Here is a 26,199-nt window from a genome sequence, read left to right as displayed (position 1 = left end):
CAGTATTATCATTTATCATTTATATTCATAAACATCGTTTATACTTCATAAAAAAATCACACTTCAAAATTTGTTAATTGGGCATGGCTATGAGGCCAACGCATTATTTTATACACATTAGATTTTTGTAAACTAATGATTACTTAACTGGCTTAGATTCATGATACTTGTTTTGGAAATGGGTTATTATTAATGTGCAGACTAAATAGAGGAGGACAGAAATAGCTCTTCCCACATGTTTGGAATGCTGCTAAAATGGTCGACCACTTCCCTCTTCGATTGGAAAACAACTGGAGCATGAATTTAAAGGGGACCTAACATTTGTATAGGGACAGACACATGGTTAGGTTTTCAATCTTTCTGGGCCATTACAATGACTTACATTCATGTCCTGAAGACTAATCTAACCTAAACATACTTGCCAAACTTTAACCTCCTTTAACGCATTTGATCTATGAACCAAGCTGATCTAATAATGAATAAGATATCAGATAGGTCCCCATGCAATGTGTATACAGATTTCCCCCCCCCACAATGTGACAAATACATGCCCACACATTCTTGTATAATAATTGGTCTATTACACTGTGCAGAGGTCTTTAGACTCTGGAGCAGAATCACGCCTGCTGCCCATGGCTAGCACTCTATCCCACCGAGAGAGACAGCCTGTTCCCATGGTGATGGCCTCCGAGTGTTTGTACAGCTGCCACAGACGCACACATTCATACACACAAATGAACAAATACACACACATGTGCGCGCACACACACATGCACACACCAGCACTGACCACATCAGAGGCACCGGCCCTAATCCCACTTGTCAACAGGAAAAGGATAAAGAGAAAAGAGGATGCCGGTGTTACCTTAGCATGGTGCAGGTCCACGCCGTACATGGACAACTTCTTGGCGTTTTCTAGAAATTGAGCATCAGCCTGAGCAGGTGTCATACCCCTAGAACAACACAAGCACAAACAATGTTCAATGAAGATGTGGCACTCTTTGTATTTTTAATGGGCAGCTTTCGTTCATGTTTTTACATCATGTTTATACTTTGATGTGTAATCATGTGTTCTTTCTTCCCTTGTGTTTATTATACTTTTTACATTTATATTGTTGTCACATTCTAAATATGCGAAGATTACAAGTACTAAACTTTCTGTATTGTTTCCATAGCAGTTAACAAGACAAAATATCTCTTTTGAATACCAAAAAGATTTGTTTGTTTTATGAATTTAGGTGGTGACAGGACAGCAAGAAAGTTATGGTGAATAAAGAGACACTTTTGCGTCCATGTGTTTCAAAATTATGAAAATTTAGCAAACGCTGTATCATATGTCACCAGTAAACCAGAAGCTGAAATTGATGACTTTTCTGTATTCACTGACCTGTGGGACTTGTGGAGCTCCAGAATCTTCTCCTCCATTTCTTTGTTCTGATTGGGCGCAAATGTCAGCTGACTCATGTAATCGAGTGGCTTGGGCTGGTCAGGCTCGTAGTCTCCAAGTTCAGCCTGTAATTTCCAAAACACAGGTTAGTGTCAGATTGTTTAGACAGTCGCCCACATGCACAGCCCCGCAGATAACAGCACATGTAAGCTCTACCTGCAGTTATACCTGTCAAAAAAATATTCTGAAGTGTGATATAGTGCTAAAGAAAATATCCCAACAAACAATCTCATTGAAACTACTTTAAAAGACGCACTGTGTAACATTTCTAGTGGAGGGTCCTGCACATGCTTGGCTCTATGGAACTGTTCTCTATGGAAGAATTATTGTAATTTTGATATTAATGAATATTTGCTAGATGGATACGTTTAATGTCATACCCTGGGATATTCCAAGCAAAACAATAACATCTCCATGAAGACAAGTTGGTAGCGGACCCTCCGCCAGTACACCTTTAAGTGTCACTGTAAAATGTTGCTAAAGAACAAGAGGTGCAATCAATAAATAAATAAAACAGTGAAAAAATGAGATGCCCTGTATCAGATTTGTTTCCATGTGTTTAAGTAATTTTTTTTGTCTTGCCCAGTGCCAGTACAGATCTAATGTATAAACAGCTGTTGATGTCCAAATATGCCAGTTGCAAGCAGTGAGCATCAAGTGTTTCATTGTAGGAAAATCAGGAAGTGCATTGTTAGCATAACCCTGATGCCAAAACTCCGCTCTGGCTTCTGGAAGTTGTGAAAAGCACTTATAAACTGAATAATTATGCTCAGAATAACTTTGGACCACTGAAAAAAAATCTATTTTTTTAAACATAAAAATCAGGTACAGCGCTTTTAATTACTGTAATTGAGTCATACAAGTTACTTATAACAATATCTACAGTTCAAATCATACCTTAGAAGAAAGAAAATACAAAATGTTCCTCACATGTGCAAAGAAAATGTGCACACGCAATAAAAATTGAGCCTGAAAAATATTGCTACATGCAGTGGTTGATAGGGTGATACAGTATTTATTGTGATAGGTCTACCTGGAGTGTGTAGGACCCCAGCAGAGCATGTGTGACAAAGGAACAGGGCAGTTTACCGCAGGCCACATCCTCACGAAGCTGAAGACACAACAGGTACCTGACAAAAAGAAAGGAGACGAGAGAGGGATTTAAGCTCTCACTCTGAGTCTAAACAGGAAAATGAAAACCTCTTTGTACGCAGCTTTGAACAGTTCTAGTGTTCACGACAACAATGAAGTGGAGCGAAATTGCCCTCTTTTCAATCAGCTTTGCAGGATTAAATGTCTTTCTTTCAATTTAAGTTTTATTGTATGGTTTTTGTTTTTGATGGTAGAGCAGAAACCTTGACTTTCACAAACTTTTAGAGATTCACAGATAAAACTATTTACATTTGTGTGTTACAAAGCCATAAGGAGGTCATTCTTAAACTTCAGTCATCCAGTCAAAGTGGTTTTCCTCACTACACTTTACTGCCCCCAAACAATATTTCAATTCACCATTCAAAACACCATCTTTCATCTTTGAGCTTACAATTCTGTGTAGGAGGTTAAGAAGCATGACACTATAATAACCTTTTAAGTTTAACTCCAAACAAAAGACTACATGTGGTTGTGGAAAATCACCATTGTAACCATGAGTCCTGGTCATCTAAGGTAAACGTCTCCAAATGCGTGTGTGTGTGTGTTTTGTGTTTCAGGTTAAGGAGCTGACCGCCCCATTAGACATACATTCCACTCCTAAATGCTGTGTGCCTCCAGCCAACCACGTGTAATGAGCATGAATATGTATGCGTACTAGTAGTAGTGTCATGCAAAAACATGAATAAATTCAAGGGGCAGAGATTTTAAACTGTTTTTTTTTTTTTTTTGTGACAACTGGTTGATGAAATCCATTTACATTGCACACAGATAATAAAAACAGTCTTTAGACTATAGAATGAATAAACAGTCATTTCAATTTAAAAAAAAAAATCTTTACTATTATCATGTGTGGTGAGATTAAGACCATTCTAAAACTTCAGGAAAGGTATGGCTGATTCACGCCATCTACTTTCCCCCACCCTCTCTTCCTATTGGTTAACTTTTGTCATGGTCTGAGTGACTGACAGAGCCATTTAGCCAATTACAGCCAAGAGTGAACTTTCATAAGAAGAAGATAAAGTAGATTAAGTAGATCATGAGGCATCATGAAGCATAAATAAAGTTTGATCATTACCTCCTGTTGGTATTAAAAATGAAATCATGATCTGGCTTGTCAAATGTATTATATATTTTTGCCATACCTTCCACCTCTTGCCTTTTTGTGCAAATACCTTGTAAGATCTTCTGTGAGCAGTGAGGGATCGGGAGGGTAGAACTTCACATTGAAAGAAAACTGCCAGTTGTTGCCTGAAAAAAAATAAAATATATATATATATATAAATACAATAAACTCACAAACAACAACACACAAAATTTCAACTTCCACATTCATGTTTAAATATTTATCACCCATTTTGGTAAGAAATATTGGGAATAACAGCAGTAGGGGGCTGAGAAAAACTGAGCTGGGTGTGAATGAGGGCAACTAATTCAGAACAGCTTTTAGATGCAGTAATCCTACTGCATAGCATTCAAATACACACACAAACATGCAGCAGACCATTACATAACCTTTTTCTGACTGTGAAAAATAAATACTAATCTAACACTAATCTTAATCGTCCATCATATTCAAAATCATAAGACATCACCAAACATGCCACATCCAGGGATATCTTTGCGCATTCAATACAATAAAACTAATGTAGCAAAAGAATGCCCACTGGGAGCTAACATCACTACAAAATAATTTCCTCCTTCAAGGTCACCGACAGACTGCTCTATCTTTTATGCATAAATGAATACAATGACTCATCCCATGAATATGCAAAACAGGCAGTATATATTAGATGTAATCTGAAAAATCACATTTTAGTCAGGATTTCACTTATATTCCAAACAATTACAAAAATTATGAAGACAAGCAACTAAAGCATTAAATTCACATTGTGTTCAGTGAATAATATTTTATTATTATGAACTGCAATAAATAAAAATAAAAAAAATGTAAAATTCCTTTTTTCCTTCCTATCCTTCTTATACAATGTGAGTACTCATTCTCTTCAGATTAATCATAAAACAATCCATAGTAAATAGTATGTATGTGTATTATTTCCTTTGTGGCGTAACATTTGAAAATACAGAAATTATGACCAAATAATAACAATAACAATAGTTGCTTTGTTTTTTCCATAATCAAGCAGCTCAATAAACAGTCTTTCTCACCCTAGTATATTAGATTTGTATTTCGGGAGATTGGCTGGTGCTCTTCCCAATGTTCAGTGCTTGGATTCTCCCCTGTGGCCACTTCCTGTTTCTAAACAAACATCTATTCTCCCCACAGAGCACAGTAAATCCCCCGACTTCAATGCTCAGGTTTTCTTCTTATAAAAAGGCATTATATTTGTGTATTTGCTTCTTTCGCTCATCACTTTAACAAGTAACACAAGTAGGTAGCAGATTGGGCTATTCAAGTCACATTTTCAATAGGTTTACATTATACATAAACTAAAAGACTATGTACAGCCATTATACATTTTATTTTTTGAAAATTCCAGGAGCTAATCTGTTATTTGTTTGGATGTTTTGATTTCCATGTGTGCAAAGAATATATGTTCAACAACCAATAAGAGGAACTAAATCGAAATGGCCTTATTTAAACTCAATTGTACGGTTGGATTTTTTTTTTTTCCATTGGGCTTTTCAGACTTACTTTGTGAGAAACTGCCTGTTCAAGCGTGGATTACAGAATTATAGAAAATTTAATTCTATCTATCAATACAATACAGAAGTATGTATACATAAAAGACTGCAGTTTCATTATGTTAAAACTGTGTTGTCTCAGAAGGTTAGAAGAGGTTAAAAGGTGACACGAGTGCTTGAGTTAAACTTTAACCATCACACACGCTGGAAAGGTAACTGGACCAAATCCAGGGCTTCTGGGCCAAATCCCTGTCTCCTTCGGTTGAATTTAAAGTGTGCTCCGGCCAAGAGCAGCATTTAAGGGCTCAGGGAGTTTATTAGTGTGATGAACGAATTGGATTCTTATCAACTCCTTATAGAGTTTTAATTAGTTGTATTAAATTGTATGTATTTTATATATCGCCATAAACAAAGTATAATTTTTATTTAATTGACTATATATTTTCATAATTCAGATCACCAAAAACATAGCTAGACAAGGTTGACAGGCAAAGCATAGGAAATTATCATTTAGTACATTTTATCTACCTTCTCAACCTTTCTTAATCCATAACCCTAATTTCAAACCTATTTCAGATTAAATCAAAACAACTTGAACGATAATAGGGCATACTGCACAACATATTACAATAGCCATTTCTGCTATTTTAGTTGGCGCAATTATCAATTCATAAAGGCCGCATTTATTAAGAGTATAGATTGTTCTCTGCAAGAATAAAATGTATTTTTATTTTAAAATTCTTCTTTCGTTTATAACCTCATATTTCAGTTTTCTCTCAAATGTTAATAACAATGTGCACTCTGAACGGTCGTATTTTTTAAACGTATTGTGATCCTAACTGCATTTTTTTTTTTCTGGTAAGAAATGAGATCGTGATTAGATTTTTTTTTTTTTTTCAAAATTGTGCAGCCCTAACCTGTAATGTTATCAAGTTATGGTTTAGGAAATGGGAACTACACAACAACTGTGTTCATGTGTTAAAGCTTGAGACAGTTTTAGCAGTTGGAGAGAGAGTTAAAGAGAGACTCATTTGGCCCCAAATGCATGCACTCTCTCATATAAAGGCAGACACACATGGCGCTCCTAAACACACACACAAACACATGCACATATATATATACCGTTAGCCTGCTCAGTCTGTTACATTCCACTGATCCTTGGACCACAGGCTCAGCCACAGACAGCCACAAAACACAGGCATGCACGCTTAAAACACCATCTGACACTCAGTAAACCTATGGATTCAGAACACACCCAAACTCTCACTTCCTTCAAAATAACATTTTAAGAGCTAGGGTGATGTGACTTTGTAGATTTAAGACTTTAGACTGTGGTGGATATATCTGAAATTCTATACCAGTATGTCGAAGAATATTATGTAAGTTCAGGCACGAAAATTATCAGATCCTTGTTATAGAATATACAGTACATCTTGAGTTTTCAGAAGTTATTTTAATACTCATTTGATGCACCAAGATAACAAATTATAATGCCAAACTGCCATTCAAAAGAGCAACACAACTAAAACCTGACTTCCTGGGATAAGCTCCATTCGCCATTCATCAACAACCCCTAACAGAGATAGGCCCAGTTTTGCATTAATAACAATTTGTCTATGCAGCATAATCTAGCATTGTTTAAATGTAGTAATCAACATTTTAATAGCAATAATGAAATGTCTAGTATAAGATGCTACAAATTGAAACTGATCTTTGTGAAACTCAGAAGTTAAAAACTACATATACCATAGACTTTCATTAAAATGGCTGTTCTTTTTGGCTGCTTCTCAGTTGCTGCATTTTGCCAATGAACAAAAGGTTAGGTGTGGCAACAGGAGCCACATTTCTTTTAACCACACTTGATAAAAAGATCAATAAATAATGCAACAGCATGATCACTATCTGGTAACCTTTGGCTTGTGTCCACTACTGGCACAACTGCCATCAACCAGTGTCATGTATCCAACCCCATTTTGTCACGTTTTTAAACCTTGGTAACGTAACCCCAAAAGGGTGAAATATAAAACTTACTGCGGATCTGTCGCTTGATTTCTTTAGTGGGGTCCAACCAGCACTGAAAACAAAAGAGGTTAGATGTTATTTGAAGAAACTAGCCCTACCTGTTATGTGTTTTTGTGTTATTGGACAAATACTATACCTTATTGTTATGGTTGTCTATATATGTGAGGCCGAAGTAATCCTTTTCCATCAGATTGAGGTGCTCACAAACTTTGAAGAATAAGTACTGGCCTTTCACTCGTTTCTACAAAAAAAAAAAAAAAAAAAAAAAAAGACGATACAAAAGTGAAAATCGGCATACAGATTTATATTCAATATGTTCATTCATTAAAAGTGCGGTGTGTAACTTTTATGGCCGAGGGTCCCTCACCTGCTTCTCTCCATGAAAATGTTATGGTTTTGCCTAGTATGTTAAAAAATATTAGTCTTAATTGTATCCACCTCCATGGAAACAAGCAGCTGACGTTACAAAGCCAAGTTACAGGTCCGACCTATGGATTGGTATAATCTATGTAAATAAATAACTGCCACACTGATATTATTAATGCCCTACTGCCCCACTAAAAATGTCCATAACTGTCCCCTTATTGTACCTAAATTTGAAATTCCCTCCGCAAAAAGTGAGAAGAAGCTGTTGAACTACATAAAGAAATATTATAGTGCAAGTAGATTCATTTAAAAGTTGTGAATATTTGAACTGACATCTGCTTTGTTCTTTTTGTATAGCCACCCATCTCCATCTATAAGGACACAATGCTTCAAAAACTAGATAAAAGCTTCGTCTCCAAAATTACGACTATGACATTTACCACACATTCATTTCTGAAAAAGGGAAATATTCAGGAAACAAAAGCCCCACAGAGAAATGAAAGGTCAGACAGAAACGAGAGGACAAAAAAGAAAGAATGAAACGTTTGCATATTTGTTCCTTATTCTCAGCAAGCAGCAGTTCTCAGAGATGGACATACAGACAGGCTTCAAAAAACTGCAAAAAGAGAGGAAGAAAGCATGCATTTTCTAATGTCTAGGGACACTAAAATATTTGTGGTATTTTCCTATACTTGCTCCAATGCACAGGCAAACATACAGAGACAGAAATTTCATGGTTCAAGAATGTGACCGTTCAGTTTTATTAGACCACATCTGATTTTACAATTTTTTTTTAGAGTTTTCCTGTTTGCCAAATCTCAATTCCTATTAGGACAGCAAGTAACAATTATTTTTCTATAGTAAGTATGTTGCATATTTTAGCTCACTATTTAACTGTGTTCCCTATAAATACTACTCTATTGTGTGTAGGTTAATTCCAATGAGATGCTTAAATCCTGTTGTAACCAATACTAATGAAATTCTTAGAAAAGCCCATGTGACCAACCAAGTGCTTGCTTTGAACAAGTTCTTATCCATAACAAAATAGTAATTGTAAGAAGCAAAAAAGATCATTTCAATTTCTTCTATACTTAAAAAAGGTAAACCAAAATCTGAAGTGCACTTTATGTCACCTCAATAATCAATCAGAAAATTGTGACATTCATTCTCATAATAACATCACACTATGATATCGTGACATCTCTAGAACAAATATAAACTGCGTGTTGGGAGTGTGTGCCAAAAAATAAAATTTAATCTCTGGAATGCATTGTGCATCTCTCGCTCACGACCAAACTATGCCAGAGCAGGAGGGCTGGATGGATGTGTGTGAGTCCAGGACAATGGTGCTGAGCTGCTGTATCAGCGTTATCTGTTGACAGACAAAGAGCTACTGTTCAAACTGCCACAGACACATGGGCACACACTGATGATGGGTGATGCCATACTGTAGCTTAGGATGAGGCTTTGTCATGACTCTAGACCATAGACTGTAGGTAGGTGTGTGTGTGTGTATGTATATATATATATATATATATAATATATATATATATATATATATATATATATATATATATATATATATATATATATATATATATATATATATATATATATATATATATATATATATATATATATATATATATATATATATATATATATATTATATATATATATATATCACACATATATACACATACATACACCGTAGCTATAGTTAACCTGCCAGCCGCTACGTTCCAAATAAAAAGTGAACATGGGAGCTGACTTTACACTGAAAAACTGTCACACCTCTCTCTAACTGTTGTTATGAGCCTCATCATTTTGGTCTTAAAATGTTCATTTTAACCCGCTCTACATTATGCCGGTGTTCTTATTTCACAATTTTTTCTGTAAATAAATTCTTTTACCTAATATGGAACTGACTGGAGCTGAACGCTATGGGTGATGCCACACTCCCATAGTCTGCTTCTTTATACAGTCTATGCTCTAGACAAAAATGTACACTTCTCTCTCAGTTGGTACAGACCATAGACTGTATATATAAATGGTCATAGCCAACACGCTAGTCACCACGTTCCAAATATGAAGTTCGCATTGGAATATTGTGGCCCCTCCCTGCGTGACTGCTGTAGTGAGCCACATCATATTTGTCTTAAAATGTTCATATTAACTCGCTCTATATGATCCTCTTTTCTTCTCCACTATCTTGTCATTTTAAAAAATCCTATTCATAGCATAAAGTCTGGCTCCAAATTTGCCCCTGTAATCGTTAGCATCTCCAGCTTCATTTGAGCGGCTATGGACGCTACAAGCGACATCTTCTTTATACAGTCTATGGTAGACAGACACTTAGAAACCTCTACTTTATAAAATCTAAAAAACTTTGTTAATGACAATGTCAATCTATGCCATCTCATCATCTCATCACTGCATATTAATAACTACTATGTATTCTTACTGGAGTGCTCAAAATGCCATGATTTTATGTCTAAATTTCTAACCATCTTGGCTATCCATGGCTTTCAGAATGATGAAAAATTAGGCCAGTAGCTATAGTGATTAATTTAAAACTAATGTGTATATCTTATAAATGGGTAAAAAGTCCTCAAAATGCTGCAACACAAAGCTGAAACCTACAAGCCTACAACCCAAATACTTATACAGTTCAAAGTGAGTGTGTGTGTAATGTGGAATGACGAAAACAGTGCTCTGTAAATTCCTATACGTGTCACCTAAAACCTGTGATACCAGTGTGAAGGGCATGTGATGTGGGGAGGTCCTGTTTGCATGTGAGGGGGGTCTATAATGGCCCACGTGCTTGTTAGGCAGCAGATGCAAGCTTCTAATCTGGTGGGACCCCTGTAATCTGCCATGTTTGTGTGTGTGGTGGGCACTAGACAAGCCCCTGCAGTGTGCTCTGCTTTGATCGGCATTTATCCCCCATAAACCACGCCCAAACTCCATTGGACCAGATCCTGCCTGTGCCGTCGCTTCACTTTGAGTCAGAAAGTTAAATGGCTCTACCGCAAACAAGCACACTGGTATTAACCATTACATCAGGGGTTACGTACTGCCTAGGTGACCTGCCAAAGTAAACCAGACGGACAATATTGCTCAAGATCGTCTAAAGATCTAAACATATTGTGCTAATTGGTTTATTTATTTAACAAGAATAACTGGTTATTTGAAGGTGTATCATGTTATAACTTTTCTGGGGAGGGCCTGCAACCTGCTTGTCTCTATGGAGATGTCATGGCTTTGCCTAGAATGCCCCACAGTGGCATTAGACTTGTGTATCTCAATAGAGCAAGCAGATGATTGGAACTGAGTGAATGGAAAAAAGCTTTAATGCCATACAGTGAAACATTCCTAGGAAAATAATAACATCTCCATGGAGACAAGCAAGTGGCAACCCTTAAACAGGCAAAGCTACATAATGCAACTTCAAGCAAAACAAAAAATAATTTCATTACAGCTACATAAAACCTTCTGCCAGCTCCACTCCTAATATATTTATTTCAGTAACAATGCTGTGTACTACTTTATATAACCAATAAAATATATGAGATCATTATTAAATTTGTCAGATTTCAACAAACAAACAAAAAAAAAACAACCGCACAAGACCTATGGTGCAGTTTTGGTTGTCTCACCTCCACTTCACAGGTATAATCGGTCCCATCCAGGAGCGTCACATGACACACCACCAGCTTCATCTTGTTCTTCCTCACTAGTTTAAGGGGGGACTGGAAAAGTGAGGTCTGGGTCTCCTTCTCCCCTTCAGCAGGAGCCTCTGATGTCTCTTTTACTAGCTCCTTCTGCTGCTCTTCGGTCTTCTCTCCTTCTGGGACAGCCTTCGTCTCCTCCTTTGCACACTTGTCTTCGCTCTTCTCCTCCTCTACTTTCTCTTCCCTCACAGTCTGACAAGAAAAAACGACCACAATGCAACAATTAAAAGGTTACAGACTGCAGTCCCTCTGGGTAAACATATAATCAAGTTTGTGACATAATAAAACTGTCCGAAGTGTAGTTATAGCTGGTCTCCCTCACTATTCTTTGTCTGGAGCTAAACAGAGTTCACTAAAACAAAATGGACTACTTACAAAATTAAGGCGTTTATTTTTCAGGATTTTTGGAGTGGAGACTACAGTGATGTCAATGGGCGGGCCTGGGTGGTCTAAATGTGATCACTGGACAGAAATGCGAGTGTCTGAGAGAATGGTCCTCTATGTTGTATACAATGCGGAAGTCTCTGCAATGTTTTATTCAGTTATTTAAGGCATTTGAACTGAGGGGAACTATAGTGCAAAAAACAGATTTTGTGAAAATATGGAGTGATGAAGATTCTGGATATTCAAATACAACTAATATTATAATAATGTATCATAATTTATCAATAATTTGCTCTAGAATAGTTAAGTCCATTGGTTTTTGTAGTGCTCCTTTCAAAATGTCACGATTTTCTGAGTCAGAGAAAGTGACAATGTTACTGCTTTCTCTATGCCCCCTTTTTTTTTTTTTTTTTTTTTTTTTTTTTTTTTTTTAGATGTTCAAAACCAGAGAAAATATTTTACCTTTGTAAAGAAAAAAAATCAGACAGGATCAAGTAAATATTGTGCGTAATGCTGATGAATAAATAAATAGACCGGTTTGAGGTGTGATTATAAATCTTATTCTTTACTCATCTGCAGTCTTTTAAGTCAGTAGTGAAAAATTTTATTGCAATGCTGTAGTCTAGGCCTGCTGTATGCCTGTAAATTATATTTCTAAGAAAATGTATTTTAGAGTGTTGTATTTAAGTTGTATTTAAGATGTATTTAAGAACAAATAATTATAACCAGAAAGATTATTAAATACCTCAGTCTCCTCCTTGACATCTGCTTTCAGTTCTGCCTCCTTTTGATTCACTTGCTCTGAATTCTCTTTCTCTTCCTCCTTCTCCTCTTCCTCCTCTTCGGCGTGTCCGTTCACTTCTGGGGGTGCCCCCTCCTTCTGCTCTGTCTCGTTGCCAACAGCCTCATCTGATGTCGGATCGTCCTTAGTGGGTGAGGTCTGTAAAAGCACCAGGTGAATTTAAACAATAAAATCCTGTCTCTTTATAATTACATGCACATAGAATAGTACATACCTGGGTTTGGGACTTCTGCTTCTTGAGCCATGACGGCAGGTATCGGGATATCCCTTTGCCCTCCTTCTCCTTCTTGTCTCCCTCGGCGATGACTACTTCCTTGGTCTCTTCGGGCGCCTTCTCTGATTGGTCGATCTGGTCGGGCTGAGCTGCTGACTCCTCCGCTTTCTCCTTCACCTCCGTCTCAGTGCCCGCTTCTGTTGTCATAGCGACACGTGAACCTGCACAGTGACGATAGTGACTATTAAAAATGATGTAATATGAGGAGTCTACCTGCAGTAAAGGTTTAAAATGGATTTAGCTACAATTTCCAAAGAAAAATCACTTTGCTTCACTTACATTGGCACACACATACATTATTAAACACACACAACATGAATTTTAGCCTGAAGTATATTTTATAAATGACCCACATGGTCATTTTTCATTTGTAAAAGTGGGTCAAAAAAGTATGTCAGCACTATATATTAACTAACGCATTATTTATATTACAAGAAAGTATTGACAAATTTCAAGGTCACCTATCTGATTTCTATAGCCATTATAATTGTCCCACTAATGGCCTCATTTTCAGCATGTACATAGAGAAACATTACATAAAATTTCCAATATGCCTATAGGGTCTATTGTTGACGAGATCACCATGGACTTTATCATAACATATGATCAGATTTCTTCTAGAGTTTCTTACAATCTAAACAATACAGAAAAATTGCATCTTGCCCACCATCTGTTTGACATTATCATATTCAAGACTCTGAAAACGTCAGAGGGTATGGATTTAAAACATTATGGGAGTGAGGTTGGGTGATGTTAACATTGTAATTTGAACATACTCAGACGATATAATTGTCAATCCACCAGAAATTTGTTAAAAATTGTGTTAAATGCATTGGTTCTAATTAACGTAAAACTAACAGAGCAGAAATAGTTCTATTTCTTTTTTTTTTTTTAGTTTTTTTCAGTTCCGTTTGCATTTCTACTGTAAATGATAAACTCAAAGTACATTTTTACATATTTCCAAGTACTGATATTTTGATAGTCAGTCCACATCTAAGCAAATAAGCATTGTCAATAACAACATACACAATATTAAACAGACATCACACATTTTAATTCTGTGCAAACCAGCAGTTTGAAAACCATTTGAATACATGATTATTCCAACCTCTAGCAAATCTGTGTTTTACATCTGCTCTGGTATGACCTCACATAATAGCCTTTCCATTAGCTTTCCTCTTACACCCGTAAACAAAAGACACATGACTTAGGATTACATCATGACGTCCCAACCAGCGTCTTTGAGCAAGTCACAAATGCAGACACACACATTCCTACATAAAAGACACTGCTGGAGGAGAAGGGGGGAATATAAATGACTCAATTCATAATATGTAGAGTTTCTACCCCGTGGCTGTGGTCAAGTGTGCACTCTTCAACCCAAATATCTGTAGGCAGGACTGCATGTACATGTCTTATTGCCCTACAGAAAGCGTGATGGCGATTCTCTGATGACGTCAGACATTACATTCAAGGACATGTCGAGGTTGATATGCAGTGGATGTGCTCTTCACCTGCTTTTATCTTCCTAGGCCTGTCACAATAAATCCTATAGTTTACGTTTCAGTACGGACTGTTGTGGACTGTTCAGCAGTCCACAACAGATACATGTAGAACCCCCCACAATGACATAACCATAGAAACAAGCAGGTGACCGAACCTTAACCAAAAAGTTACACAGTGCACCATAAAGCTAAATCAATTGCAGTTCATGTTTTTAACAATATTGCACATTTAAAATAGTTTTTGGAGAATAATTCTGTGTTATAGTTTGGTTTCAGTATTCCCTTTTATCATCTACATTTATTTCAGCAATATATTACACAGGCCTATAGCTTGCTGCTATGTTTTGGACTAGTAGAGGTCAAGAGGTCTACAGCTAATCCTCTGTTAGTAAAAAGGAGCAGAGTTCAGACAGATTTCTTTGTGTTAAATTGCACTAAGAATCTGTATTGTTGGTGTAAGATAAAAATTCAGAAACTTTAGATGGCTGAAAATGAGAAAAAAAAATCATGTTAATCTTCTTCAGCAGATTGCCCAGCACCCCTACTTTTCATTCACTTCCAATGCCAAAAATACATTGTTTTTCCTCAACCTGTTTCGTCACGTGTATCCTTTCATCCTCTCATTCTATTATTTGGTCTGTCATTTGTATTTTACCCCTGCTACTTAGATTTTCACCCCTTTCCGCACCGCCACCTTCAATAAGGTGGACACACACACAAACTCACCCACAATACCCTGCCTGAGCCACAATGTAGGTATGTGTACTAGGGTAGGAAGAGGAGGGGGGCAGGTGTAAAAATAGCTCATCTTACGTATGATGGGCCAATGAAAACGGGGGAGATTAGAGTGGTGGATGACAGAGGTGAGGATGGAGGGAGGATGGCCGACTGTGACAAAATGAGAGAGCAAAAAAAGCTTTGTTCGTACGTTCATATTACGTCAAAGCATCTGAATGTCTGTAGTGGGGATGCGCCAATAAGATACTGGTATCTTATAGTCCCGCTGAAATATTGATGGATAGGATATATGTTCAAAGATAAAGATTTAGTCTATACTCTATTTTAGTCTTTAAATTGGTATAATAAGACGATTTACTGGCCAATGTTGGCTAAAAACACGTTGTAATACTAAATGTGTATTTTTTCCAAAGTTATTCTTCTATAGTTACTTTAAATCATAAATAACAGTTACAAACCCCATTTGGATGATTTTTCATCACATTCTGTTTATGATTAAAGGAAATAAATTACATTTTCAGTCTCTGTCCCAGTATCGGTTGATATTGGTATTCGCAGATACTTGGCTATAATACCGGCACAGAAAAAGCTGGATCGGCGCATTCCTAGTTGTACAGGCTTCAAGAGAGTATCTGCTCAAATGGAGCTTCAATGCTGAAATAACACTATGCTTTTTAAGTGTTGTACTCCTAATGCTGATAAGTTATTGTAAAGCATTTGCAAATTGTAAATCGCGTTGTTACGGTACATTTCAAACTTGAGGCTTGAGGATCAATACCACTGTTGATCACAATGACAAAAAAATATCTAGATCTTATCAAAAAAAGATATAGTGCTATTCAAGACAACTAACTATTCTGGAAAGGTTCAATGCAGATACTGATCATTTTTTTACAACCCTAACATCCCTAACATCCTACAGTACAGTATACCTGCACCTTAAATGTCATACTAAATAAAACCATATGCTGATGCTGCTCTCCTCTCTCCCCTGAGACTCTGAAAGCTGGCATCAGACTAGAGCTTTTTACAACATGTTTGTCACGGCTGTTTCAAAATGGCCCTCTCTCTCTCTCTCTCTCTGCACCACGGGGACCTTCTGCTACCTCTCACTCTCTTTTCTCCTCTCAGTTCATCCTCCTCTTCATTTGCCCATAGTGCCCCTCTTTCTCTCCTCTCCAAACTCATCGTACCCCCACTCTCCCTCCCTTTCCAAATAGCTTTCTTCCGGGCCTCTTTTCAAAACTCTACAATCACCCACTGGAATTATCAGTCCAAAGACCCCTCCTGTATCCCTGTCCATCCAGAGTGTGGGAAGAGCAATTATACGGCACAATATTACATGTACTAAACCCAGAGAGACTTTGAAAACTCTTTGGTTAAATCTTATGCTTTGATCAAACTATTCCATTTCTTATCTGGGCTTTGCAGTAAAGTACATAATTAGTCATGTTAAAGATGCACTATAACTTTTTGGTTGGGGTTCCATCACCTGCTTGTTTCTATGGATATGACATTGCTCTGGCTGGAATGTTCCACAACATGGCATTATACAGCTCTACCTTACATTTATTAAAATTAAAGGTAATTTTATACCTCAAAAATACCTAGAGCGGGTTGCCTCTCCAAAGATCTGACTTGTAACTTGGTCTGGTTTGGTAAAAGGTTTAATACCACACTGTGAAACATTCCAGACAAAGCAATCTCCATAGTGTAAAGCATATGACAGGCCCTCCACCAGAAGAGTTACACAATGCACTTTTAAAGTGAAGTTTGGATTTTCCGTCTACAAATTACAAAATGGTTGTAATTACAAAAATTGCAAATTACAAAATTAATACCTTAAAACACATCTATCACATATGAATCCCTATGTCCCGTAACATTTCTAAGAGAATAAAATAATTTCTAAATTTCTTACCCTTTCACTCTTTCCTTTAAGTTTAGCATAATACTTACTTAAACACTTACATGTTTTGTACCTCTGTATCGACAATTATTTTCCATTAGGTAGTTTAGTTTTGTCACTTGGGATTAGCTATATAAAATGAGCTTTCAAAAAGGATTTGTCTAAGAAAGCAAGAGACGACAACTAAAAACATCTTACCTGTGGTGGTGCTTTCCTTCCTTTTAACTTTCTATCACTTTCTGCTCGTCTTGTTCTGACTTGCTTTAACCTTCAAACAAGATCACTGTCTCTTTACATCTGCTTTTCACCTCTCAGCAAAAATGTGCCCTATAAAATGGCATTGCCATTTTTTCCTCCTCCATCCTCCACTTTCTCTGTCTGATCCTTGCCGTGCGACCGCTCATCCACCCCACGGGACCAAACGCTCTGAGAAACCAGGCCAGGGACTGAGAGACAACGGAAGGAGGGGGTGGAGGAGATGGAGGAGAAAGGGCATGAAAGGAAAGCCAAGGAGGGGAAACTTAAAATATCTTATTCACAGGAACACAACACTACATCAGTCTCAAATTTGTTGTATTTTTTTTTTTGTTTTGGCCAAAGGCTTTAATTGAACCAGCACAAGTGGCATGAAATGGGGTGAAGAGTTGATAGAGACATTCAGTAAACCATTACAGGCAGGAGAACTCGACCTCTACAACAGGGGCAGGTTCTAGTTTTATAATCAATCAAGTATTTGCAAGTGCATTTTTTGGATTGCCCTTTCAACTATGGTTGCATGACTGAGAGAAACTTGATTCTAACATGTAAAGAACAGTGGTAGTCCCTAACTGCTCTACCAATAAAAAAAAAACCTAACAAAATTACTATAAATTAAGTGCACCAGTTTCAGTGTAATGAAAATTGCCACTGCTTTTAACCCTCAAGCTCTCCTCGGGGTCACACTGACCCGAAGAATTTTTTTCCCCTTCCCGCTCTCTTGGGGAGGGTCAATCAGACCCAAAAATGTATTTATTATTAAGAAGGAAAAAAGGAAAAGGAAAAAAATAATATATTCGGGTCAATGTGACCCTGAGGAGAGCGAGAAGGTTTAACAAACTAAGATCCAGGTTTTTATGAGGTTGTCATGGCAATGACCTCCTCCTGACCTGTTTTGAGCAGAACAGATAAATGTTTATGAGACATGTCTTTTAGCTGCAGTCATAATAAAAAGAAAAAGAAAAAACAAAAACAAAAACGGCATGATTCAAAAGAGGCGTCCCTGTTTTTCAGTTAAACCGTGAACTCCGCTGAGGGACACAAAGCAGGAAGTGGTTTCATGGTGGCGGCATTCATGGTTGAATCTGCATCAATAAATCCCCATGGAGACAAGAGATTACTGCAGCAAAAATACAGATTAGAGTGCCAGCGTAGAAGTGACAATGGAGATTATTACCATGGATAAAACGTGTTTAAAGTGACCACTGCTGTTACATGGAGGGACTAAATCATGACAGCTACTTTTCATTGTCACGCACAGAGCACAGGCATCCGCCCCACAGCAAGGCAATGGGCTCACGAGGTAAAAGGCAAGGAAGGAACAGGATCAAAGTTCATGTATAACCAAAACAGATTTTTTTTAAATAAAATTTGTACAGTTTTAGTTTTATGTTTTTAGACCCAGGCAATAACATTCAGCCACTACATCAAAGGTGTTTCACAGTACAAACTACAAAATCTGCTGCTGGGAATATTAAAAGATAAGGTTAGTAAATACAGTATTTACATTGTAGGTTGGGAAAATGTCAAGGCCAGCTAATTGGTTGACACAACTACACCTAACATTTTTTTTTGTTTTGTTTAGGCTACATTTGAGGGAAAGGGGAATATAAAATTTTGAATACAAACATTTCCAAAACATGGAGTGGGAACTAAAGTTTAGAGACTAATTTCTTCCAATTTACACTGGTTACATTATTATGAAACAGATAAAAATTAATTTAAAACAATGTTGGCTTATCATAAAAAGCTCTACTTGTAATCCCGATTGCAGAGGGACATCTCTTTCCCTGAGGTAACTGCTCAGCACTGATGCAACACGCTGTAGCCTTTTAAACTCCATGTTGTCCTATAGTCACTGAGCCTTTGTTTGGACATAACACTGTGTAGTAATCTGGTACACTCTTGTATGATCTGTCCATCTGTCACGCAACATCTCACATAAACAGAAGGGAATATGCAGAGAGCATGCAGAATTACTTGGACATGGTGATAAAAATGCAGACAAAGCAAGCAATAAGCCAGGTTGTCATAGGCAGTCAATCACGTCTACTGTAAACCTGATGCAATAATTACTATATTGACTCAATATAGAAAGGTTCAATAATTATGGTCTGTACCTTTTCTTTGTACTAGGAGTGAATTTATTCTTACTTTTATAGTAATGATCTTTTTTACATTTGTGCTGTAGTTGGCTGAATAATTACCATCTACGATACATTGGATATTAGAGTAGAATCAGCTACTGAAGTGTTTAATTGTGCCATTTACTTATTGCTGGACATATTTCTTGCAATACGGTTTACTGGGTTCATCTTGCTGTAGATTTATTATGTCAGTGGTTTAAAATACTTTGAATATTATTGTGATTTTGTTCAGTATATATAGTATATTGTACTTCAAAATGTGTAAGTGTGACAGGCCTAATCACGTGTGGATGACGGTGTAGAAATGTCCCTGCACTATGACCCTACCAACAGCAGATTACACACGGGATAATCCTCTATGTTTTTGTGTCTGTCTGTCTATCCATCTCCATCTCAGTCTATCTCCTCTCTCTGTTGGGTCTTCTGCATAACTACACCCTTGTATCTTCTTCGTTGGCGTCTGAGCAAATACAAGCAGTTTCCCAAGTGATGTTTAACTGACTAGTACTATGTCATTACTAGTGTAGGTGTGTAATTACTAGCGTCGTACTGCTAGCCATGTCTAATCATTAACTCATTTTGTATTACATCTTTTTGACAGCTGCAAAGTAGGAACATTTTCTAAGACTTAACTATTACATTAGAAGAATAGCTCATAACTGGTTTGGTCACTGTTTTCCCCTTTTCTCCAATTAAAGCAACCAGCCAGGCATAAAAAGCACTGTGCAGTTAAAAATTTCTAGGTAGTTGGGATAAAAGGTATTTGGGTAAAGAATGACAGTAAAAAAACACAGCCTCATGGGTAATGGTGGGTGTGGTGTTGCTGTGGAGACCTACATCCCACAGAGAGCAGTGACAACAGGTGCCAAAGCAAAACAAATGACAGACAATGATTACATTAGGAGTTATATTACCTTATGAGTGCAGGAAGTCTAACATGATAAGGGATAGTGGAGGATGAACATGTGGTTTATTGTATTCTTAAAGCAACACACTGGCTATATGAATGCAAGAATACAGTAAGTAAGTTATTGGTAGAGGGAGAAGGGAGTCATGTATTCACAGTATGACTGTAGTAATTAAATAGACTTGAGTGTTTAAGTGCAAAATATAATAATAATAAATTGGTTAGAGACTCGTGACCGAATTTGATTTGTTATGATCCAACAAGGAAAAGTAGTAGTGAGCAGTATGTGTTTTAGCATTAAAACTGGGTGCAATTTCCAGGTGCGCAGACTGATAATTATTTATGAATTTGTATTGGATTTTGTCAAAATCACGGTCACTGTCTAGTCCCACCGCTAGGTTAATGTACGGTATATTCGCCAGACTGTCCATTTCTCTTGGACAAGCAGTGGTTTAGCATAGTGCAGTGAGATAGACCAACATGAATTTCTCCAAAAGCTAATCTAGTTTAATCTAATATAGTACTGCAATATAAAAAAAACACACACACATAAAATTAAGCATCAGATTGAGAACATAACACTAATCTTGACTAAAAAAGAACATCAGAATTCCGTTTGTCTATATCTATGTGTAAAAAGTGGGCATTGCACCGCAGGTAGTGACTAACCGACTGTTCAGAACTCAATACGTCTTTCTAACAAGGGCAAACCTCAAGCCATTGCTCTAAATTTAGTGGTTCCCATGCGACCACAGAAGATGTCCCAATTTAAGAACCATTTTCTCACTTACTACTCTGCGGACGTGCTGCATATTACACAAGCAAACAGAGCAAAGATACCCTAGCATTACCCAGATGTTGAGTGACTGCAGTTTACGGTCAATGACAGGGCCAGACAGATTACTCAGACGACTGTATCAGCTAATCCCAGGCCCACGACCTTTGAACTCTAAACAGGAAGCAGGAAGTGTGGCAATGGGACAGTGCACAGAACCCAAAGATGACCTCCTCTCTTCTTTCCGTATCCCTAACTCCCTTTATATTCCACATCATTAGTCCATGTTCAGGATCTTATTACAGTGGGTAGGCAAGTTATTCTGGTTTCATTGTGGTGAATATTTCTAAGATTTTTGTCTGAAATGTTAAAGTGGAAATGGATATGACCAAAATTGTTTAGCCACACCCTTGAATGCTCTATTGAGCCTTGTGTAATATAATCAGTTTCTCAGGAGGAGTCTTATTCATTCTCATTCTTCTACGGCAACCAACTGTTTACATAGTAAACACAAGAATACCCTTGAGACAAATATGCCCAGAAAGTGTATTTGAGATGACAATCGAGCATGCATTTTCCAAAATTAAAGTCCAATGAAAACAATTAGAAACTTGGTCAACTCAGCTCTTGTAGGGTTGTCAAAATATCAAGAATCAGATGCTAATCAATATTAAAACTATTGAATCAAAGCTTGTATTGAAAATTACATTCTATTTCTATTGTCTAAAGAAAGTGTTTTTTTTTTTTTTTTTCTCATGGTATTGGAATAGGTATTGTGTATCAAGTCCATTGAAACAGAGAGATTTTTTAGAATCATGGCAACATTAAACTTTTGCAACTACCACTGACTTTTGGACTTAAACTCCAAAAAACAAGGCATCTAACCAACCTCACTGGCAACTGCTTTCTCCTCCTTGACACTTCTTTATATTGGTTTCCCCTCACACACAAACACATCACAAAGTTCTTTCAACTCAACCTCAATGTCTTCTACAGACTCCTTAAACCAGCTAATTAGAGGATGCTAATGGGTCAACTCTCTGTATCCTGATCCTATTTTTTTTTGCCAGAAACACACTCCAGTTTTCAAACTTAAGCAACTTCCTCTACACCAGCTTTACTTTAAAATTTCCCAACATTCCTCGACTTTGTTCAGACAGATGCATTGCAAGAAAATGTAATATTGGTCATGTTTGTCTATTTCAGAGTTATTGCTAGGACCACTGGGCAAAAAAAAAAAGCATAACCCAACTGAATCCAGAATACACAAGTTTTAATATTAGCTCCATCAGTGATACAGAATTACCCAAATATCTACAATATAAAAGATCAAGTCAACAAATGTTTTCAGCAGGTCCTATACCTGACATTCTCTTCTTCCAGTTCAAATTGAAGCCTTTTATAGCCTTTTTAAACAGACATTGCCAAGTAATAAGCAGAAGAGACTTTTTGTCTAATCCAATCATACAGTTGGATCAGAACCATACAGAAACAAGCTTGCCTGTTACTATGGTTGAACATCAAAATAAGAGAAATGACTAAGTGGCTAGGCCAAATAGGTCAAAATGAAGTTCCTGCCTCATGGTTTAAAAGTACAGCCCTTTAAATAATATGCATTTTATTTGCATTTCCTCCTCAAACCAAATATAAATAGAGCGTTTTGCTTAGGTTTATATAATAATATCATCATCAACAATCTTATTTACACATCAGTATCAAAAGCAATACAAAGTGCATTTGAAACACAATATCTTACAGTGTGTTTGGGACATGGCCTTTCAGAACTGCAGCCATTTGCCCCACGCTGTCCACTCTCTCTGTGTGAGAATGTGACCCTCTGCTGATTAATCTGTTTTTAACCATGTCTGGACTGAAGCCAAAACCACATGCTTACTCTCACTCATACTAGCTTTTTTTGTCTTTTTCATTGTATCACTTCTTTCAGAACAGAAAAAGGCTATTGCCCCCCTGGTACTACAACAAGGATGTTCTTTTCTTCTAAGTAGTGCCCCTCCAACAAAACAAATATACCCATAGCTCACTTCAAAAACACCATACACTCTACTGCTCTTCTTCAGTGTATCTGTAGCCCTCTTTCACTTATTGCTCCACCCTCCACGATCTGAACTCTTTGTTGGGGTAATAAGCTGAACAGTGCAATACAGTTTCCATTCATGCATGGCTCTCTGATGTCCTCTACTTGAATCAAAAGTCCTACAATGCCTGCTGGGTGAGCAGACCTGCATGCTAGGGGCTATTACTCAATGTCATGGTCGAGTGCTGCTTTGTAGAATAATAAGTCTATCTAATTATTGGGACTATCCACTGCAACAACAATGAAAGATGATAGGGTGTAATTAAAAAAATACCTGAACAATAACAAAGGATAGAAGGTTGGAAATATACATCATGTAACTTTTTGGTATTGCAAAAATCTGAATAGTTAATAGTATGATTATGATATGAATCTAGCATATCATCTGGCTAGCATCAACATTGTTGTAGTATTTTATTATAATATGCAACTTTTTCAGAATAAAACCAATCGTGGGACTGTCTGAAGTTTTGCTCCTGTTGAACCCACAACCCCACAGTAAAAACACACACACATAGGGATGTTCCCATAGCCTTTCCGAATGGTTAAGCAATATCTCTCCCTTTCTGTCACTCTCACTCAGCCTCTTCCAACATCCACACATTTCCCTGGTCTTATTAGCCATCCATTTCTGCTTTTGGCCAATCAAAATAGCCTATAGGTGAAAGAATATATCAAACTGCATGGCATGTACTCATCTGCACACCTGGTTTGCTGACATTTACTGCTCTAGGCTACCTCCATTTCCAGGGTCATCCTGTAAAAGCATTCCTCAGTTGTTTTAAACCTCTTTTCAGTCTCCAATAGCACTAAACAATCACAGAAACAAAGCTTGTATCCATTCTATTTTCAACACCAGAGGGTTTTAGCTAAATTTAATGAGCAAATTCTCCCACCAAGATCAACCAATTAGGCCTTCTTCTCATTAGTGGGCTGTACAGAGATGCTACTGTTCTACACTTCCTGGTTACCGCAGAGTGCAAAGATATTACATGAACACTGAGACAAATTTAAGGTTAGATCAGGGCAAAATTACAGGTCTGTGAGACTCTCAAATACACAAAAAGAGAATTATGTTAACCCAATCATTAGGCTTAACATGAGCCACGATACATGCAGATTTCCAGGGCATCCAATAACGCAATCAGTTTCCCACAGCACCTCTAAATAACCATAGTCCGTGTAACGCAATACAGTACAAAGGCTTTTGTGATCCGTGCAACATTCAATTGGTGTAATGAGACCATGAAAAAATAGGTGTAAAATCAACTCTATTGTCATATTAGGAGCCTTTAGATGTGGAGTTGTAAGCACATTTGGTTGCAGTGGGCTGTAGGTCTGTAGCTATTTTTCAGTTATACATTTTAAATACGATTTGTTTTAGTTAAGTGAGTCTGAGTTAAAGATATATGCCCACATGATGATGATATGTGTTATATAATCAAGTCTCCCTCTGTCAAGACTTTTTATTATAATAAAAAGATGCTTCAGTGGAGGAGAAGAGGAACTCAGACCATCTTGTGCTGAGTAAGGTGATGACTAGTCACACTCACAGAGACAGGGGTTGGATTGTAAGAGGATTTCAACAGTTATAATACTTAACTGTCCGTATGCTCTTCTCAGCCATGTACAGTGGGTCTGATATTATCTCCTCTCTGAAAAAAGGGGAGGTGGGGACTTGGAGAAGACTAACTAGGCTAAAATACACCTTGATCAAAGATGGATTTTTTTTAACTTGAACATCAGCACCTCATGAGACGTGTCTGTGAAGTTGCAGAGTCCATGCAATATGTCGGTTAGGGAAAGGTCCACAGTGTTATCAAAGTACAAATACTGCATTTCTATAGTCTATCTCTGTAAGAGTAAGAAACATGTAGGACTCAATCATTTTCATTTCATTTTGGGGGGCATCGTTAAATCCCTCAAAGGAAGCAGTAGGGCACCTTCTTCTGCTCGTGTTTGTTCGACAAGTAGTTTTTAAGAAGTTACGGGCTGCTCCAAAATCACAGAGAGGGGGTGTTAAAATGCATGTTAGCCCTGAAGTTAGCGTCCATCTTTCTGAACCTACCGCCAAAGGTAACTCACCGTAAACGACGTAACTCTACTCCAGGAAATACGACATCCACCTCCACACTGAGCGCTTTTTGTTCAAAACTGACTTTTGCCCAATAATACAACTCACTCACAGTGTATTTTGAGGATTTAACATCTCTGCGGACGATCTAACCACGGTAAAGATGTCCGATGACCGAGTAACAGCATGGGGAGTCCGCAGCGGAGGTGATGCGATAGCTGGGATAACATGGAAGATAGATAGACGCCATGAACCGCTCACATCGGAGGCATGAGCCCAAAATTGCGGACTTTACTGCAGACAACTACACGTTTTTACGAATAAAAGCACACATGTATGTCTGAGACGTAAAAGTAGTAGCTACACGTTTCCTTGAGGCAACTAAACTAACATACAAAACACATGAAAATACAAGAAAGAACGCGTTCAATCAAATGCATCAGAAGGTAACATCACGTGATTTGAAGAGAGGCGAAATTAAACCTTACCTTATGTGATTTCCAACAGTTTGTAAGTGTATTTTTATCGAAGGTGGCCTCACACGCGGTTCTCCTCCAAATAGCGCTCGTCCCTCTCCCACAGCCTCCAAAAATCTCTACTACAATCCACACACTGAAAATCTGGCCCTAGCTCAAACCTACGTGTCAATCATCTGGATATCCCGCCTCCTACAGTGCAAAACATCTTTTTACGGCCTCTCATTGGCTGCCTAAGGTTACTGTACAGAATACTGCAATCTGATTGGTTATTTCAATTGTCTATTCGCTACAATGGGACGTTCTAAGCGGATGTAGTAAAGGTAAAATAACGAGACACTGCCATCTATAGGGAAAAAGTAGTAACTGCATGTTTACATACTGTGTGTTTGTATTTCTCAGATTGTGTTTTTTATTACTGGACCACAAATAAGTATAAAAAGATCTACTTTTTAAGCCATGTTAAAAAAAAATGTAAAAATGTGTCTGCGGCA

At 37.4% G+C, this 26,199-nt stretch overlaps 1 protein-coding gene across 7 annotated transcripts in view; it reads right to left on the bottom strand.

Annotated features, from left to right (window-relative positions):
* epb41l2 (erythrocyte membrane protein band 4.1 like 2) overlaps window positions 1-25,877 on the bottom strand; it is a 43,781-nt gene extending 17,904 nt beyond the window's left edge. For all 7 annotated transcript variants that reach the window (XM_055149193.1, XM_055149198.1, XM_055149194.1 and 4 more), the window contains exons 1-10: window positions 25,718-25,877; window positions 12,765-12,985; window positions 12,494-12,688; window positions 11,290-11,556; window positions 7,401-7,505; window positions 7,274-7,316; window positions 3,772-3,847; window positions 2,481-2,577; window positions 1,388-1,512; window positions 866-953 (exon numbers count right to left, since the gene is read on the bottom strand). In XM_055149193.1, the coding sequence (XP_055005168.1) occupies window positions 866-953; window positions 1,388-1,512; window positions 2,481-2,577; window positions 3,772-3,847; window positions 7,274-7,316; window positions 7,401-7,505; window positions 11,290-11,556; window positions 12,494-12,688; window positions 12,765-12,971 (1,203 nt within the window). In that variant the 5' untranslated portion in view covers window positions 12,972-12,985; window positions 25,718-25,877. The remainder of the gene's footprint in view (window positions 1-865; window positions 954-1,387; window positions 1,513-2,480; window positions 2,578-3,771; window positions 3,848-7,273; window positions 7,317-7,400; window positions 7,506-11,289; window positions 11,557-12,493; window positions 12,689-12,764; window positions 12,986-25,717) is intronic.
* Window positions 25,878-26,199: the final 322 nt, after the last annotated feature.

The sequence above is a fragment of the Boleophthalmus pectinirostris genome, unplaced genomic scaffold (assembly GCF_026225935.1).
Source record: "Boleophthalmus pectinirostris isolate CB_2022bp ecotype Guang Dong unplaced genomic scaffold, ASM2622593v1 HiC_scaffold_13, whole genome shotgun sequence".
NCBI lineage: Eukaryota > Metazoa > Chordata > Actinopteri > Gobiiformes > Gobiidae > Boleophthalmus > Boleophthalmus pectinirostris.
This window is presented reverse-complemented; position numbering and strand designations above follow the sequence as displayed.